The following is an 18,799-nucleotide window of genomic DNA, read 5'->3' on the forward strand; positions in this document are numbered from 1 at the left end:
CTGTTCTGGAGCAAAGTCCTGTGACGGAGCGCACTGGAGGGTTGCTAGAAGGCCAGTAAAATGCTGGGGTTTGCAGGGACGAAGGTGGGCAGGATAAACTGGACACCCTACAGTGACAGAGCCCATTAGAAAACCATCACAGTTTTCAAAGCAAGAAGTAATGAGGCCGTGGCCGTGGCTTCAGCAATGAGAATATTATGGAAAGTGAGTTTCCAGCCCTTGTGACTGATTGATGCTAGGAGGAGCTTAAAAACCCATCCTTTATTCCCAGTATTTTGAAACAGACCCTTATAAATATTTTTGTTCTTCCATGGTAACCGTGCCTGTACCTTCCTTCATCTGCATCCTACTAGATAGAATGTGTAACCTTTATGGTTGCAGCCAAGTATGGGTTTTCTGTTTCAAAGAAAATGAAAGCATACGACAAGATTAAATTTTTCTTTATGTCACAATATTATGGTGGTTTTAGTTCTAATAAAGTATTTTTTTGAAGGATGTTTGAAACCTCCCTGGCTGTTACATGAACAGGAAAAATGCTAGGATTTCAAGGTGCTTCTGTGTCACATGCTTCACCTGTTGAAAGTTCTGGCTGGCCTCTGTGCAAAACCAGTGCAGACAAAGTCTGCTCTCCAGGAATGGTGTGTAGAGGCAGCAGGAGCCGCAACTGATGCAGAAAGGGGCCCAGACGTGGCAAGTCCTCACTGCAACTGAGATGCATGGACATTTTTCATGAAGCGAGATCTACTGTGGGTTTTTTCCCCCCTGGAGTTGTTAATGCAAACATTTTCCCTTCTTCTATTTAATGACAAAGGAAGTATCAAATCATACAGTAGGCAGTAAACTTAAAGTCTCATGTGTTGTAAAGACTTATAAACAGGTCAAGGGATATTTAGAAAAAACTCATAGATGACATGAACATCCTTAGGAGATGGACGGAAAATGTTTTGGAATGCATCCCTAAGCTTTTAGCTCTGGCATGACTCCAAAGACAAATTCTAAATAACAACGGCAGCCCAAACCCCTGGGGCCTCCTCAGAGAAAGAAGTTGGGCTGAACTGACAGTGTTTTGACCTAATGTAGTGCCTCTTACAGTTTATGCTGTAGGCTATCAAAATGTGCATAATATCTTAATCATAAGTATTTACAAGTCTAAAAGTAAGGGTGATACCTGCTTCTAACTCAGAAAACTATTTTATATATTTCATACTTCTTGATGTGTGAAAAAATTTCTAGACTGTCTTCTGCTTTGTGATTTTAACATGTACTGTTGGGCAGTGAATCTGAACGTTCTCAGAACGTAGGAAATGGGCATTTCCTCTGCCCTAGTAGAAGAAAGCCTTCTTGGAGATCTCGCCTCTCACCATAGACTGCACCTCTGATATTATTCAAATGGAGTCAAAAACATTCCCTAAAGAGCACCAGAAAATTTGAGAGTTCCCAGTTCTATTGTGCAAGGTAGAAACCGTGTTCTTTGCTCTACCTATGATTAAATTATTCTTTTGTGCCTGGACAAATTCAGGCATCATATCCTGCTTCCTTTACCATTCCTGAGAACCACAGCCAGGATAGGGTGGGCTTTGCTTCATGTGCTGAGCAGAGGGTATGAGTTCAGGGAAACCCGAAGTGATGGGAGCTTCTTTTACCAACTTTATTCAAGTCATTTAAGCACTCTGGAAATCAGGCTCTGGGAAGAAGAGTGGATTGACTACTAATGTTTATTAAGCAACTAGTAAAGGCTATCACTATGCTAAACTGAGTGTGTTAAAATTGCAGTAATTTATGTAAATTTTTTAAAATCCAGTCAATGTTTTAACTAAATTTGATAATTAGACAGTCATCATTTTCTAAATAGCCACTTGATGTAAAGCATTGTTTTAGTCATAATGGATTGTAATAGAAAATACTAAATAGTTTTAGGACAAGGTAACAGATTACACCATGTAAATAAACATAACAAATGAAATATACTGAGTGTACAGAAAGATAAGTGTTTTGTATCAGACCTTGTTTAAAGAAAATATCTATTCCAAATCAAACCAGTAAGTTTTGATTAGCTTAGCAAATCCCTTTTGGAAGATTTACACCAGGAGAACACTAAGGTAAGTAGAATAATACAAAGTAGGAAGAAGTATTTTATCCAGAAGGTTTTATTTATTGCACCAACAAATAGCATAACTCTTCATAGAAATAGACATCTAGATGGTCTATTGTATTTGTACATCATAGTTGTATTAGTCTGTTTTCACACTGCTGATAAAGACATTACCCATTACACTGGGTAATTTATAAAGAAAAAGAGATTTAATGGGCTCACAGTTCCACGTGGGTAGGAAAGCCTCAAAATCATGGTGGAAGGTGAAAGGCATGTCTTACATGGCGGCAGCCAAGACAGAATAAGAGCCAAGCAAAGGGGAAACCTGTTATTAAATAATCAGATCTTTCGAGACTTAATCACTAGCATGAGAACAGTATGGGGGAAACCACCCCCATGAATCAATTATCTCCCACTAGATCCATCCCACAAAATCAGGAATTATGGGAGCTACAATTCAGGATGAGATTTGGTGGGGACACAGCCAAACCATATCAATAGTCCTTAATTGAGTAAATCACCGATAACTCACAAAAGCCAGAGAAAGGTAGGGTATGACAAATCTAGGAGGAATTTGAACAAATGGGGCCCAATGAGAAGCAAGTAAAATTTAGAGACAGATCATGAAAGAAAGGAAAAGGAGAGGCATAAGAACTGGTTGAGAGCATTCATGATTTTTTTCTCCAGGTATGACCTTTTATTCTCTGTTCCATCTCCTGATCCTGGGCCGTGGAATAAACTTAGGCCAAGGTTGCCTGAGATTCTAAATGGGGAAAGCATAGCAGAGATATTTATTTGCAAACAGTTCATTGTGTTATAAAAGTCAGCAACATAAAATATCTTTGTGTGAAATACTGCTGTTATTTAAATTACACAACTCTTGATTTAGAGGGGAGAAGGCAATTATAATTGAACGATCCATAAGGAACCCGGTGTTAGTCCTACATTAGATGAATTTTATGTTATCCTAATGAAATTACTGAGGGGTACACATTTATTTTGGTGCCCAACTTGCAGCAGCTTATAAAAATAGTAACCAAAAGTATTTGATGAGACAGCGAGCCACCTGGGTAAGACTGTGGGCTCTGAAGAGAGCATGTCTGTGGTTAATTCTGCCTCCATCACCTGTTCATCTCTGAGACTCCAAGCAAGTGGCTGAAGCTGTCAGTACTGCAGATGCTACATCTAGAAAATGGAATATTTATGGCAGCATCCTGATAGGAATGTGGTAAACACTAAGTGGGAAAGGGATGAGAGCAGTTCTTAGCAACACAGAACATGCCGTAAATGCGAGCTTGCGTTAGATTGACTTCTACTTGTAAGAAATGAACGTGTGCCAGTGCTTACTGTAGAGTAATGTTATGTACAGGAGATAATCTGATTATTAAATCTGTGGTTGTCTATAGACATAGGGTAGCTATTACCTCCCCCCAGTTCCTGATCACAGCAGTGCCGGAAAATCTAGAAAGAGCTGCTTGTTACATTGACCTGACAGCACTTTTCACATCACTGAATTTGTTTGCTTTCGCTGGCTCTCGTGCTCTCATGTGATTTCTCATTCTGCAATCTAAGTCCATACCAGCCCAACAAAGGATCTGGAGAAAGGGCAACAGATGGGTATGAAGGAGGTCCCTTAAGTTCAAGTACAAGATTGAAGACATTACGAGCAATTTGATGCAGTGAAGAACAAGCTGAATATAATAAAGCATTTTCAGTAACGCTGCTGCCACTAAAATGGTGTTTTTGTCATGAACACTGCATGTTTCATTGAACTATACTCTTGCTAATGTAAAGAAAGATAAAGCAATTCTAAATGCTGATAAACTTATAGTAAGTATTTTTAGATATGTAAAGAGCTGTTAATGACTGTTGTGATTTAGGACTTTCACAGTCATAAAATGATACATTTCAAAACATTTACATCAGCAAATTTTTAGAAATGAGTGAAAATCTGTTTTCTCAAATGACAAGTGTTTATTTTTCTTAGCTACTATGTCACTTAATTGAAATTCTGAGTATAAACTTTACAAGACGAATTTCCTATTTATACACATATAATTTGCCCTTCCCCCAGTAATTGATCATTTTGCTAAAGTTTTTCATTAACGGTGAGGTCATAGCTGTCGTAAGGAACATTCATTTGCTCTGTTCCCAAACTATGTGCCAAGGTGTCCTCGGGTGATGCAGGAGACTCAGGGGATTCCAAGGGATAGTTTAAATCTTCAACATAAATACAGTATCTTGAAACCAGGTGGAAACATGAGCTCTGTTGGTTCAGTTTCAAAATCCAGTTGTACCACATTTTGATGATGTCATCACTTTTCATACCTCAGTTTTCGGAGGTTTTTCTGATACAAACAAGTACTAGTGAAAATCAGCATAGGAGAGGATGTGAAGATGGCATTGTCTGCTTCCATTTTGAGAAGTGTGCTCCAAAGCACTGATATGTTAGGATGTAGATAATTCTTTGTTTTTGAGACGAAGTCTTGTTCTGCTGCCTGGCTGGAGTGCAGTGGCGCAATTTCTGCCCACTGCAACCTCTGCCTCCTGGGTTCAAGCAATTCCCCTACCTCCGCCTCCCAAGTAGCTGGGACTACAGCATGCACCACCATACTCAGCTAATTTTTTGTATTTTAGTAAAGATGGGGTTTCACCATGTTGTCCAGAATGGTCTTAATCTCCTGACCTTGTGGTCTGCCCATCTCAGCCCCCATAAAGTGCTGGGATTACGGATGTGAGCCACTGCGCTCAGCCAGGATGTAGATAATTCTTAAGTTGTTCAGGCCTAAGGACTTAATAAATGGAACTGTTACACATTTATTTTGGCCCAGGGGGGCATCCTGTGAAATTTGAAGAGGTTTGTGAACCAATAAAGTTCGGGAAGCTCAAGTTCTATAAAGTCAAGCAGACAAAACACTCCAGCCAATTACTGTATCCAGTCACTTCTCACAAAGAAAATAGATGTGATTTATAAAAAATAAATCTGTACAACACTTAAATAATAAACCAATATTCTTAAAGACCCAAGTTCTTTTCTTTTTTCCTAGTGGCTTCACTTTGCTGACATGGAAATAGAACTTAAAAAATGCTTAATAAACCATCATTCTTAATTAGTAAAAAAAAGATCATAGATGTAGCATGTGCATTTATTATTTGCATAAACAAAACTGTGTTTCTCTGCCACTTAATCTTTATGCTGTAGTCAAATCTCTGCCATATCCTGTGTACCCGTCTACCTCATTTTAAATTATAAAGGTCTGTGGGCTGGGTGCGGTAGCTCACGCCTGTAATCCAAGCACTTTGGGAGGCTGAGAGGAAGGATCACTTGAGCCCAGGAGTTGGAGACCAACCTGAGCAACGTAGCAATACCGTGGCTGTACAGAACTTGAAAAACTAGCTGAGTGTGTTGGTGCATGCCTGTAGTACTAGCTACTTAGGAGGCTGAGACAGGAGGATCACCTGAGCCCAGGAGTTCAAGGCTACAGTGAGCTATGAGCACACTACTGCACTCCAGCCTGGGAAACAGAGCAAGATCCCGTCTCTAAAAAAAATTAAAATTATAGAGATTTATGGGAGCAATAGAAGATAACACCTTTCAAATTCACTGCAGACTTTCAATTTTCAAATAATTACACACATTCTACTTAGAATTGGGCAGACACAGAGGTAAGAAAAAGGCTAGCCTAAGACTTAATCAATGGACAGAAGTGAAAAGTAATTGGGTGTCATCATCTCGAAGTCAATATTATTTTTATTATGATTGCACTTGAAAACAAAACTGGCTTATCTGTTCAGTTGTACAGATACAGAATCACCCCAAGACAATGACCTGTAGTTGGTCCTTTCCACATCCCTTTCGCCCATGGTCCATTGTTGGTTATTTTATTCAAACTGAAGGGTGAAAATATTCTCCACATTTTATATTTAAAGAAATGTAGACTGTGGAAATGGAGGTAAGTGAATAGTTTTATAGCAAAAGTACTGTGAAATATGATTAAAGAAAATGCCTATGGAATTGCTTTGCTTTTAATGTCTAGTAATGAGAAATAATTATGAATGGACACTCAGACACTGTAGCCTTTTTATCCTCATAGTAAGACTATGCCAAATATTCATAAGTTCTTTAAAATTTCTTTAAGGACAAAGTGAAGCAATACACGATGATGAATGTATTTTGGTTGTTTTTTAACATGGACACTAATAACTGTAGATCTAATTAAATGGCTTTAGATTTTTGGGGTTTTTTTGTTTTTGTTTTATTCTAGCAGCTAAAGAACAACACTCAAAAGCTTTCCTTCCATTCCTAATGGATTTCGGGTTAAAACAATGTAATGTAATCCGTGAAGTCATTTCTCAAAAACTATACTGAAGTGTCAACTGTGAATATGAATGGCAAATATGGATGCAAAATACCATGGCCCCTCAAACCACAAAAATGACCACACAACTCACAGTAGCCTGGCTGATATGAATGACTGCTTATTCTTAGCCAATCACAGGTTGAGCACCACTTTGTTATTTTCCCTTTCTAGATAAAATTCCTCAAGATGCCAAGTCATGGAATGTCCCCTACATGCTGGTAGCACCTAATCCAGAACAAAGCCTTGCTCCTTTGAATCTTCCCCACCACACCCAACACAGGTCAAATCTTGTCAGTCTGTTCAACAGCCTCTTACCAAAATGTCCCATGGTTCCCCGTGATGTGAGTCCTTTCTTATTGTGAGCAATAAGCCCAACTTTGTTCAGCCACAGGTGTGATCCTGATGTCCCCGGTTGGATGGCAGTGACATGGCTAGCAGCTTGTTTCTGAAGTTCACTCTTCCTGAATGCCATGCCACATGACCTATGTCCATCAGGAAATGAGCCCATAAAACAAGAACAAGGAGTACCCTCTTCCTTCTTAGATAACAGGCCTTTTCTGGTAGACAATTCTGCTCCCAGTGTGTTGCCCATATAATCTAAGGGCAGGAACCAGTGTTTGGTACTAGAGGCTGAGAGCTATGGAGACCAGAGTGACCAAATATTAGACCAAATGAGACCACATTTTGTTAGATCCTATTAAGATTTTCTTTAGAGGAAGTATCTCTGCTCACTATTATCTGAGATAAATTAAGTTGGCATTCTTTGAAGAACTAAGATGAGGCGATGAAGACAAAAATCAAAACTGGATGTTGTTAAATTATGTTCTAATCAAGACTAGACTCTGGTAAACCATCAGCCCCAAAAGTATATGTTCATGATTCACATAATAAAGACAGTGTGAGAGGTGCCTCTGGGACAGGTTCTCACTTCCAAAAGCACAGAGCTTAGAGTGGAATCTCAAGAGGCAGTGTTCTTGTAGTTAGAATGCATCTACCTGTATCATCGTGGCTTTTATCAGAAGTTAAGAAGTTTTCGTAAAGAGATTCATTAAGTGCACCATTTGTATTTTTTTCAGTGACAACTGTCAAATGGTATGGTTACCTAGTTTATAAGAAAATGTGCTCTAGTCCTATGGTTTATACACAGTATATTTTAAGTTTATATATCAAGTTTCCTTGAATATATGTAATACATGATATATATGTATATATATATACATTAAATGTATGTATATGTACACATACTGTAATATGTATTATACATACATAATATCTACACACTATTATACACGTATGTCTGCACACATACACATGTGCACACATGCACACATATATGTGGTATATATATGTATGTATAATAAAACATTTTGAGGGTGACCAAGGCCTTTGTGGTTTTCTCAAATTATAATCTAATCCTGAGGCAAAATTCTGATCTTATCCTGATATCAACAAAGTAAAAACCACTGCTCAAATGTTCTTAAACCGTGCACTTCTAATCCGAGTATCTTACACATCAAATCTCTTCTGTCTTATTTCTTCTCCAGGCTCACAGGTCAAGGTGATTTTCTAAGAAACATCATGGTCTGTTAATTTTAAAATAGATATATAGTGATGAACATAAACACTTCCTGTAAAGTCATCATGCTTTTCAAGGTTGAGCTTATGGAGACGAATTTGTTCTTTTTCCCTTGGTCTGTTATCACCAGACAGAACCTGTTAGAATTTCCAGGGCAACTAAATTCTTATATGTTTGAGGTTAGTTTTTCATTTTGGAGCATATTTTATTTGAAAAAGCCTAGTTGCAGTAATGGATTAATAAATTACTGTTTTAAAGTTAATTGGGTATTGCATAGGTATTATGATGTAATTGATGATATCCACTGTAATCTAATGGTCTTTGAGAATACTTATGTCTTCGAAAGGACCTAAATATTCTATAGAGAAGCAGAAATTTGTTAATATTTAAGCTACATGTAATTAAATATAAAAAAATAGCACAAATTGGGGCTAATCATTTTACATTATTCCTCACCCCCAACTTCTAATAAATAGAATCCAGAGAAGCAGCCCATTGCTTGACTAAGATTAACGTAAGGCACTTAGAACCCATAACAGTTCAGAGATACCCCATTTTCTCATCATTTTACTGTTTTTCTCTCTTCACTTTACCAGCCATTAGAAAACTTGCTAGTTGAAATAGTTCCTCCTAGTTCTGAAACAAGAGATCCCAATCCCCACAAGGTAGCGTTGCCTGACTAACCTGTGCGGTGGGCTCAGGTCCCCAGTGCTGTGGGTGGGAGGAGAGGAGTGGGCTTCTCAGAGGGGCTCACAGAGGGCCTCCTTCTTTTCTCACAATCATGCACCCTCTAGGAATTCCTGCAGGCTCTGCCTTCAAAGGACACCCAGACTGCCTGCACTTTTCAGCACCCCCTGTCCCCGCTGGGGCCACTGCTGCCCCTACTGCTCTTTGCTCCCACCCCACCCTGCCCCTCAGAATCTGTTCTCAACCCAGCATCCAGCAGGGGCCTTTTCCAGAAATCAGCTTCATCCAGGTATCATTGATACACAAGAAATGCACTATTTTAGGCCTGCAATTTATGAGTTCAACATGCACGGATCCAGGCAGCCACCATCAAAGTGATCCTTTAAGAATGTGAGTCAGATCCCAGCGTTCCAGCGGCTTTCCTCTCTTAGAGCAGAAGCCAGAGGCCTGTGACAGCGGACACATCAGGGCCCCCTGTTGGTCTCCCAGCAGGACCTGGGACTCACTTTACTTCCCCCCCTGACCATCTTCCCTCTTGTCTGACATGCCAGGCACACTCCTGGCTCAGGGACTTGTTACTCTCATTTTCCTGTTCTGGAATGTTCCCTCCACTCAGCTCCAGTGTCACCTTCTCAGAGCAGTCTAGCCTGCCCTCTGTATTTATAATAACTACCCTTACCCCCCACATCACTTACCTACAGACATACAGACTGTCATGGCCCTGTCTCTACTTGGTTTTATTTTCCCATCCCAACTGTATGAGTTTCCTGGTGGTGGCCATAACAAGGCACCACCAATTGGGTGGCCTAAAACAAAGGAAATTAATTCTGCCAGCATTCAGGAGGCCTGAAGAACAAAATCATGCGTCAGCAGCATAGCGTCTCTCCAGAGGCGCTGAGGGAGGGTCCTGGCTCCCTTCTCACTTCTGGTGGTGCCGGAATCCTCGGCATCCCTGGGCTTGTGGCCACGTCACTCCAGCCTCTGCTGTCATCTTCTCATTGCCTCTCTCTGTGTCCATGTCTTCTGTCTCTTATGAGGACACTCTCTTTTGACAGGGGCCATCCCAATCCAGTATGATCTCATTTCCATCCTTACCTCAATGACATCTGCAAAGACCATATTTCCAAGTAGGATCAAGTTCTAAGGTTCCAGGTGGACATGAATTTTGGGAGACACTGTTCAACCCCCTACGTATGTATCACTATCTGACAAATAATACATTCTGCTCTTTTAATAATTGTAATGACCAGTGACCAATCGAAAGTCAGCTCCCAAGAATAGGAACCTTTGCTCCATTCAACAGTGTATTCCACTGGACAGACACATGGTGGCCATTCAATATTGACTGGAGGAGTGAGAGGGTTCCTGATGGAATCCTTAGACAAAGCAGGCAGGCAGGCAGCCTACAGGAATATGGCAAGAGGTGAAAGCTACTGAGCCCTACTGAAATAAGCTGAAGCTCAGGCAAGTTGCATTTCCAACTCTTAGATGAACGAGAGGTGGTCAGGAAGTCAGAGCTTATCAATGGAAGAGTCAGCCTCATAATCAAAGACACATTGAAGACTCTTTGAATTGGAATCAGAGGTGGTGGTACTTCTTGGCCTCTCTCACCTTCTTGCCTTGGTGGGGTGTTCTCTTTACAGGCTTAAAAGGGCCATGTCCTGGGGTCAGATGGGCTTCTATATTAGACTCCTGCTGCTGCTAACACAGATTAACACAAACTGGTGGCTTAAAACAACAGACATTTATTCTCGCATCATTCTGGATGACAGAAGTCCAACACCAAGTTCATTGTGTCGCAGTCAAGGTGTCTGTATGGCCAGGCTCCCATTAGAGGTTCTAGGGGAAACTGTCCTGGCCTTTTCCAGCTTGTAGAGCTACATTCCTTGCACCCCTTAGCTCGTGGCCCGCCCCTCCATGCCCAACACAGCAGCATGGCCCCGTGCATCAGTATTACATTGCCCTCTTCTTTGTCCAGTCTCCCTCTGCCTCCTGACGACACTTATGATGGCATTTAGGGCCCACAGGATAACTGAGGATAATTTTCCATCTCAGGATACTGACTCACATCTGCAAAGTCCATTTGGCCATAGAAGGCAGCATTAGCAGGTTCTAGGGACTAGGACCTGGATAACGTTGGGGGCCACTATTCAGCCTCCCCCAGTGTCCTAACCAGACTCTTATCACAAATATAGGGGCAGGTAGAAAAGGCCTCAGATCCCTACCTGCTGATTTCCCAGTGGGGATTCTGTCCTTTCAATGAACAAAGAGGAATAGCCCCTTCTCTCCTCTGTTCATTTCTCTCCTGTTGTCAGGGCTACTTGTATGGAAATAATCAAATCTGAAGCAAATCAGGCACGAAAGGTGACCCTGTGTTTATAACATTTGAATTCTCTCTCTTCTGTTTGCTTTTTTTTTCATTTCTGTTTTATCATCTTATCTCATATGTGGTCTGTCTCAGTTGCCTCAATCTTTTGTGAAAATGTAGTTAAAATTAATTTGACAAATTTCATAAGAGAAGGGAATTATCTGTTTGGAGGGAGGAACTGCTGGTTGGGTTGTCCCAGAGCACCTTCTAGTTCCCCTTTTCACTGGGGAAGCTTGAGCACCTCTCCAGAGAGATCTGTGGCTGCTCCATCATGAGGCCAGGACCAGAAATCATGGTTGAGAGGATTAATGTTTATGATACAGTTTGGGGAATTAATTTTTCTTGCATATAAATCCTGGAGAAAACCATTTCTTTCTTAAGAATGGTATAACCATTGAGCTTGATTTCCAGCACTAGTCATAATTTTCATGCTACTGTTTATATGAAAAATAAAATGTGATGAATTATATAGGGCAGGCCGGGCACCGTGGCTCATGCCTGTCATCAGCACTTTGGGAGGCCAAGATGGGTGGATCATTTGAGGTCAGGAGTTCAAGACCAGCCTGGCCAATATGGCGAAACCCCATCTCTACTGAAAATACAAAAATTAGCCAGGTGTGGTGGCGAGCGCCTGTAATCCCAGCTACTTGGGCGGTTGAGGCAGGAGAATCGCTTGAACCCGGGAGGCGGAAGCAGAGGCGGCAGTGAGCTGAGATTGTGCCACTGCACTCCAGCCTGGGCAACAGAGTGAGACTACCTCAAAAATGAAAACTAAAAATTGTATAGGGCAGCTTTTTGTTTTTAGTTAAAAACTATGCAGGAATGAAGATTAAGATATGAATACCTTTGTATGTTTATTGTTGGGTGTATTCTCTTTGGTCAACAAGAATGTAAATGTCTCTGTTTTGTTCTTTAAAGAATCTATCTAACTTTCTTATAACCATCACCCCTGCACACTTCCGACGATATCATCAAGACCAAATGAAAAACAAAATCCTCTACTTCCTCATGACTCTAAATATGGAAGTCAAAATTGGTATGGTCTTTAAAACTTTTTGAGTTCAGAGTTTCTAAAGGATTAAAATTATCATACATTTTAATAATGTCCATACAACCCTGCCCTCAATGGAAATAGTTTAGATAGCAATCAAAGTGAGCTATAACCACCACCGTAAAGCTTTGCTGAAACTATTTTGGAATTGCGAGGATGCTGGTTGTCCTGGGACCCTCGTCACTGGGGAATTTTGGTAAGATACTGTGACGATGCATCAACTTTTTGATTTTGGTACCAGCAGAACATAGTCATGAATGGTTGAACATCATCATGAACTGTTGAGCATGGTAGCAAACGGTTGCTGTTTAGCTCTGTGCTGAGCACTGTGGTTTTAACAACTCAGATAGTCCATGTAAGAGTGAGGATTTAGTCACAATATTGTGGACTGTGTGACAAGTTTTAATAAGGAAAAGGTTACATTTGCATATCTCCAGTTCCATTAGCATTTCTAAAGTGAAGCCCAGTCACAAATGAGAGTTTGGCTTCTTTGGGAGATTGTAGAGGGTTCTTATTTCTCCTCTTCTTAGTTCTTTACAACACCTGACATTTCTAGAGGGCCCGTGCTAGGTGCCAGCTGCTGCTCTAAGAGGCTCACATATAGTATTTCTAATCATCCCAATAATACTCTCAGGGAGAAATTATTATCTCAGTGGGACAGATGGACTCAATGCTCATTTACACAGTGAGCGCCTCCCTGCCAGCCAGCAAGGCTCAGACCCAAGCCAAGGCTGCAGAGACAGTTAACAGTGGAGCAGGATTCGAACCAGGTCTGGTTGCATCCAAAGACATTGCCCACTCTAGCACACGGCCTCCGAAGAGGGGTTAGGAAGAAAGGAAACCGTTTTGAAAGGGCAATTTTACTACCAACTAAAGCAGTGTCTCCCTTTACACTTGGAGTTTTTCAAGTAAGTATAATGTCTAAATGAATACATACCAGGGAAAGGTTATAAGGTTTATAAAACCTTAAGTGGTATTACATAGATTTTAAGGAGGAATAATCCTTTGTATGTCTTATAGTAAAAATTACTAGAAAATATCTAGCTCTTAGTACTTTATCAAGCACTTTCATATATATTATCTTACGTTGGCATTTTAAGAGAAATGCTGTAAAATAGGTAGTATTATTCTTTATATTTTGATCCGTGAAAACCAAGGGCCAGCAAAGTCTAAAGAACTGTCCTGTATTTGTGGGATAAAAGGAAGAGAGCCAGATGTTCACATTCTGAACTCCTTGACAGTTATTCTGATGCCAAATCCTGATTCTAGTACAACAGTCAAGGAGGGAAAGATTTACAACATGCTTGCTCAACAAAACTGATCAAACAGTGCATGTTGAGACCAGAGCTTCTCAACTCAGGCTCTGGTGGCATTTGGGGACCGATAATTCTTTGTTGTGGGGACTGTCCTGTGCACTGCATAAGGTTGGCTGCTTCCCTGGCCTCTGTTCACTGGATGCCAGCAGCGCCTTCCAGGGGGTGACAACCAAAACTGTCTTCAGGCATTGCCAAATGTCCTCAGAGGGACACTGTTGCAGACATTATTACTTCTTTAGACGTTACCTTTAAAAAGTCACCATTTTAGACATTATTTCAAGAGAATGATTACAGCAGGCAACGTAGTTTTATAGCTACATTTATGGATTCAAGAGGCGACAGCTAGCATTTTACTGCAGCTCCAGCTCTTCAGCTCAGTAACACCTTACGTTGCCTCTTCTGTAAAATGAAAATAGGTCACACAGTGTTCCTCAAGGTTTAGATAATTAAAGAGTGTGACCAGAGAACCTTGGCCACTGACTTTTAGTATGTGCTAACGTTGTTACTAGAGATGATTATTCTGACTGTTGTGTAATTCTGAACAAATCTTATTCCCCTTCTTTTTCACAATACTATCCACAGACCAGGTCCAGATTTTTTTGTATTTGAATGAAAGGTCTTTCATGATCTCATCTCAAACTTGTATTCCAACCCCTGTTCCAACTCCCACTGTTGCCAAGCAGCCCCCCACCGGGGGCCCCCATCCCATTCACAGCCGTGCCTCACAGTGGCTCACCTTTCCCAAATAACCCCTCCTGTGACACCACACCTTTGCAGGTGCTGTTCCCTCCTCTGGTATTTGTTTGTTCCAGAATTCTTTTGTCTTGCAAGATTTTCTTTGTCCTTAAGGATTAAGACCTTATGTGAAGAAACCATACTAGACACTGAATTCTGGCCAAAATGGTTTGAACAGACTATTTTCTCCAGGCCTGCCACTATTTCTCTTGGGTATATCTCCATGATCAGCAAAACGAAAACCAAACTGAATCTCATCTAAGTGAAACAAAACTGTTATAGAAGAAGAGCCTTGGAGATAAATCATTCCCCCAGACTCTCTGCTGGAGGGTGCTCTTTTAGCATCTATTTTGTGAAATTGAAGAGAACACTTGAAAAGATTAGTCTTTTCTTAGAGGGCAACTGCTGCAGTGACTGAGTCCCAAGGGACCGCCAATTAGAATAAACCAGAAGTCAACTGCCTGGAGACAATCAACTCCAGCACAATTTCTGGGAAGCTGGTTTAAGGCCTGGGGATTTGAACACTAAATTACATTCACCCTCCAATCTTGTCTGGCTTTGTGATCTGGGCTTTTTCTCCTTCATCTGCTTCCTCTGTGCCCCCAAGTTGCCCCATAAATGTTGTACCCTAACATCATCCTCATAGGTGGTTGTCTAAGCAGAGTGGGAAGCCACCGAAGCATCTAAGCCATGGAGTTGGGAAACGTAATAGATACACAGAGAAGGCTGCTCAGGTTAGCAGCATGGAGAATGTCTCCTCTTGTGTGTCTGTGTGTGTTGGGTGTTGAGTGTATATGGGGTGTGTATGAGCGTTTTGGGTATGTGTGTATCTGTGTGTTGGGTGTGTGTATTTTGTGTGTGTGCATGTTGAGTGTGTGTGTTGGATAAGTGTGTGTTGGTTGTGTGTGTTGGAAGTATGTGTGTTGGGTGTGTGTGTGTGTGTTGGGTATGTGCATGTTGGAGGTATGTGTTGGGTATGTGTGTTAGGGATGTGTGTTGGGGATGTGTGTGTTAGGAGTGTGTGTGAATTTGGTGTGTGTATGTGTACTGGGTGTGTGTTGTATGTGTGTGTGTGTGTTGGGGGTGTGTGCTGTGGTGTGTGTGTGTGTGTGTGTGTGTTGGGTGGTTACTCTAGAAATGACTCTTGCTCTTCTGAGAGTCACCAGTAGAACTGTGGGAACACTGTCCCAGTCCAAACCCTTTCTTCACTCCTTCGCACCTTCATTCTTTCAAAACACATTTATGTGGACTCCGTTTGGTGTCAGGGAGACCTGTAGGAGCCAGCTGACAAAGATGACCAAGACAGTCGCGGCCCTGGCCTCAGAGCCTAGCAGAGTGAAGCAAGAGATGGTCACCTCATGTCCACAGCATGACTGTGTCATCCTCCACTGGGCACCCCGTGGATACGAGTTGGGGAGGGATTCCCCGAGGAAGTCATAAAGAGCCTAAGGTCCCGAGTTTGAGTGAGAAGCCACTGGGCCAAGCAGGCCAGGTGACAGGAGAACAAGAACAGGGGCAGGCCAGGGCCAGGCAGGAGCCTGTGAGGCAGGAGTGGGCAAGCCCAGCAAGGCCTCCAAGGTCATGGGAGTATCTTAAACTCTCAAGGACAGTGCGAGCCACTGAGGGGTGTGGAGCTAAAGTGGCACGATCACGTGAGCATGTCTGTGTGTTTAAATGCCTCAAGTGGGAATAGTGGTGATTAAGAGGTGGGAGGAAATTTGCAGGTCAGCAGAGTGAAGGTGAGGTACAAGGTCTGAGAGAGCAGAAGTGGGAATGGAAGGGATGCTTGGGATTCCAGAGGTTTAGGGGTTGGGGACAGGGCAAAGCTGGCAACAGCCTTTCCTTTGACCTAGTGTGAGGGACGTAGATCCCTTCTGCACTCATGACTCTTTGGAATGTTCATCCTTCCTGTCTGTTTGGGCAGTGTGTGTGCAAGTGCATGTGCACAGGTGCATGCATGTGTGCCAAGAGCCCCTAAGTCTGTTCCTAGAGTTCTTGCTCAAAAGATGCATCTGGCATATGCCTTGTAAGCCATCACCTAATAGAGCAATTACTGACTACTTAATAAAATAGATGGAAAGGAATTCTTTACTAATTGCTTTCTGAAAGCATAGGCTTACCTGAATTCATCTTAGCCATCCGGTGTCTCTACACTTCTAATTTTAATTTACAGGTATTTAGTAGATTTTGGTTCAATTTGCCTAAAGAATATAATTCTAAAAGGCTACTCTTATTAAAAGGACTGTGCTATCTTAGCGTTGCAGGCATGGTTTAGAATAATGAAACAAAAGGAAATTAACTTTAAAAGAAAAACAGGCTTTACATTTTTAATTCTATGATTGTTTGCTACTGTGATCACTTAGCCAAGAAGGATTGAATAGTTCGTTCGTTATCAGCAATCACTTAAGTAGGTTTCTTTGCAAATATATTATTACACTGTATGTCTTTCTGAGTATGCATGTATATTTATATATAGAGAGAGAGCTGTCTGATTGTATGTAAATTTATAAAATGCGTAATGCACATTAAATAGAATGCCTTATCCTTCCAATAAAAACTAAGCCACTTCAAGAGGTATTCTATTTCATATTGTATTCACTTGCTATAAAGGAAACACCAACATGTTTCAAGGTTTGCTTGACAATCTCTGCCAGTTGTGATAAAGGAAAGATAAAGAGAAGAGGTTAGAATCTCTGAGGACACTTTTAACCTTTGTCTGTTCCTTCTCTGTCCCATTTTTCATGTCTCTTCTTCCCAGATGACAGCATCGACCTGGCATCAACAGGATCTATGCTTTTGAGTTGTTTCGTGAGGAATAGAGGTGGCTGCAACACTGGCTCATTCCTCTTCCTGCCTATCCTTTGGATAAATAGTGCCCTTGGGTGGCTTGTGGGGTCAAGTTTTTACCTGTGGTCTTGCAGTTCCTATTTTATTTCTCTGTTAAAAATTGGTTCCCGGCTGCAGGGATAGAATTCATACAGTTGGTCCTGTTAGCAGCATGTCTAACCGGCTGAGCAGAGATTTAATAAAATAACATTTCTTTGTATGACAGTACAATCAAGATACTGTTTTAAAATGGACTTAAATATTTTAGAGCATATTGCTTAAGATGACAACCAGCTTCTTAGAGTAGCTCAGATGTAAAAAGGAGGAGACAGAGAAAAAAAAATATGTGCAGTGCATGAAATGTATTAACATTTTGCAAATAAGCCTAACTTTTTAAATAAATAATTTCCTTTTATAAAGTCATCATGTTATGATACTTTTATTCCCAGAGAATCATGTAGGGCATCTGTCTATTTTTAAAGAAGAGATTATGAAAATAACAACAGTACTAAAAACAGTAATATCAACATTGGATGCTATCACAAGGTTTTGGATTGGACTCATCCAATTCTGTTTTCTCTTGTCTGATAATTTCTCTAAATGCTATACCTGAATCAGACTGTTGAAACAATATGCTAAAATAGATATGACCTCTACATATGATCCATTTAAGATGGTCGTGGTGACACACGCCTGTAATCCCAGCTATTTGGGAGGCTGAAGTGGGAGGATCACTTGAGCCCAGGAGTTTCAGGCTGCAGTGAGCTATAATTACACCACTGCACTCCAGCCTGGGTGACACAGTAAGACCCTGTCTCTAAAAAAAGTTATAAATAAATAAAGGAATAATTCACTTAAGCCCAAATGGAAATGTATATATTAAAATCGTATGCTTTATTAGGTTATTTTTTCATAATCTTTATTAACATGTAACTTCAGTTGATAGATTGATCTGTATATGTAATCTATATAATCAATATGTGTAGTATACACGTGTATGCACTTGAAAACTATTCACTCAAGGAAATCTCTTCCAAATCCTCTTACGTGGATCTGCGTGTAAGAAAACCAGAACAGTCATTTGTGAAATGTTTTCTTATAAACTCTTAAGAAATTTCATACATGAGCTAACCATGTTAACGGTGTGGTAGGATTTCTCTCTCATGTTCTCCCACCTTCTTTTGTTCAGAGAATTTGGATGGAGAGACCCGGAACTGCCGGAAGTGATTCAGATGTTGCAACACCAGTTTCCCTCCGTCCAGTCTAACGCGGCAGCCTACTTGCAACACCTCTGCTTTGGAGACAACAAAATTAAAGCCGAGGCAAGTGCTCCTTGGATTCTGAAATCAATGGTGCCAGATCATAAGCACTTAGATCTTTTTAATGTTGACAGGGAAAAGAACTAGGAGAACTGAAGTTACACTTTTAAAATTTAGATCTATATGTATGACTAAGACATAACGTTTCATCTAATTAATTAGCATGCCTGTTTATGCATTCTTCCTTTTTTAGTATTTGAATACCAAGAACAGAGGGCCAGTGGTGTATGCTAGTTATCAATAGAGGCTGGATTGTCAGATGCCATCCTTGGAATATGATTTGTCTTTTTGTCTTTCTCTTCCAGATTCTGTCTTTGGGAGTTTCTTCTGCCCCTAAATCCTAAAGATATACTAGGAATCATTTGTTCTCTTCTCAAATCACAGTACAATTATTGCAGTCAGTATAAGCTATGACCTATCCTTCCTGCAGAACTCATTGATAGGATAAGGACTGTAGGCACTAAATTG

General features: G+C 40.8%; 1 protein-coding gene across 13 annotated transcripts in view; it reads left to right on the forward strand.

Moving 5' to 3' along the window:
• The window catches only part of CTNND2 (catenin delta 2), a 944,995-nt gene that overhangs the window by 653,783 nt on the left and 272,413 nt on the right, over nucleotides 1-18,799 (forward strand). For all 13 annotated transcript variants that reach the window (XM_032278818.1, XM_032278821.1, XM_032278825.1 and 10 more), the window contains one exon: nucleotides 18,202-18,334. In XM_032278818.1, the coding sequence (XP_032134709.1) occupies nucleotides 18,202-18,334 (133 nt within the window). The remainder of the gene's footprint in view (nucleotides 1-18,201; nucleotides 18,335-18,799) is intronic.

This window comes from Sapajus apella, unplaced genomic scaffold (genome assembly GCF_009761245.1).
Source record: "Sapajus apella isolate SASKATOON/1434 unplaced genomic scaffold, GSC_monkey_1.0 scaffold11, whole genome shotgun sequence".
Classification (NCBI taxonomy): Eukaryota; Metazoa; Chordata; class Mammalia; order Primates; family Cebidae; genus Sapajus; species Sapajus apella.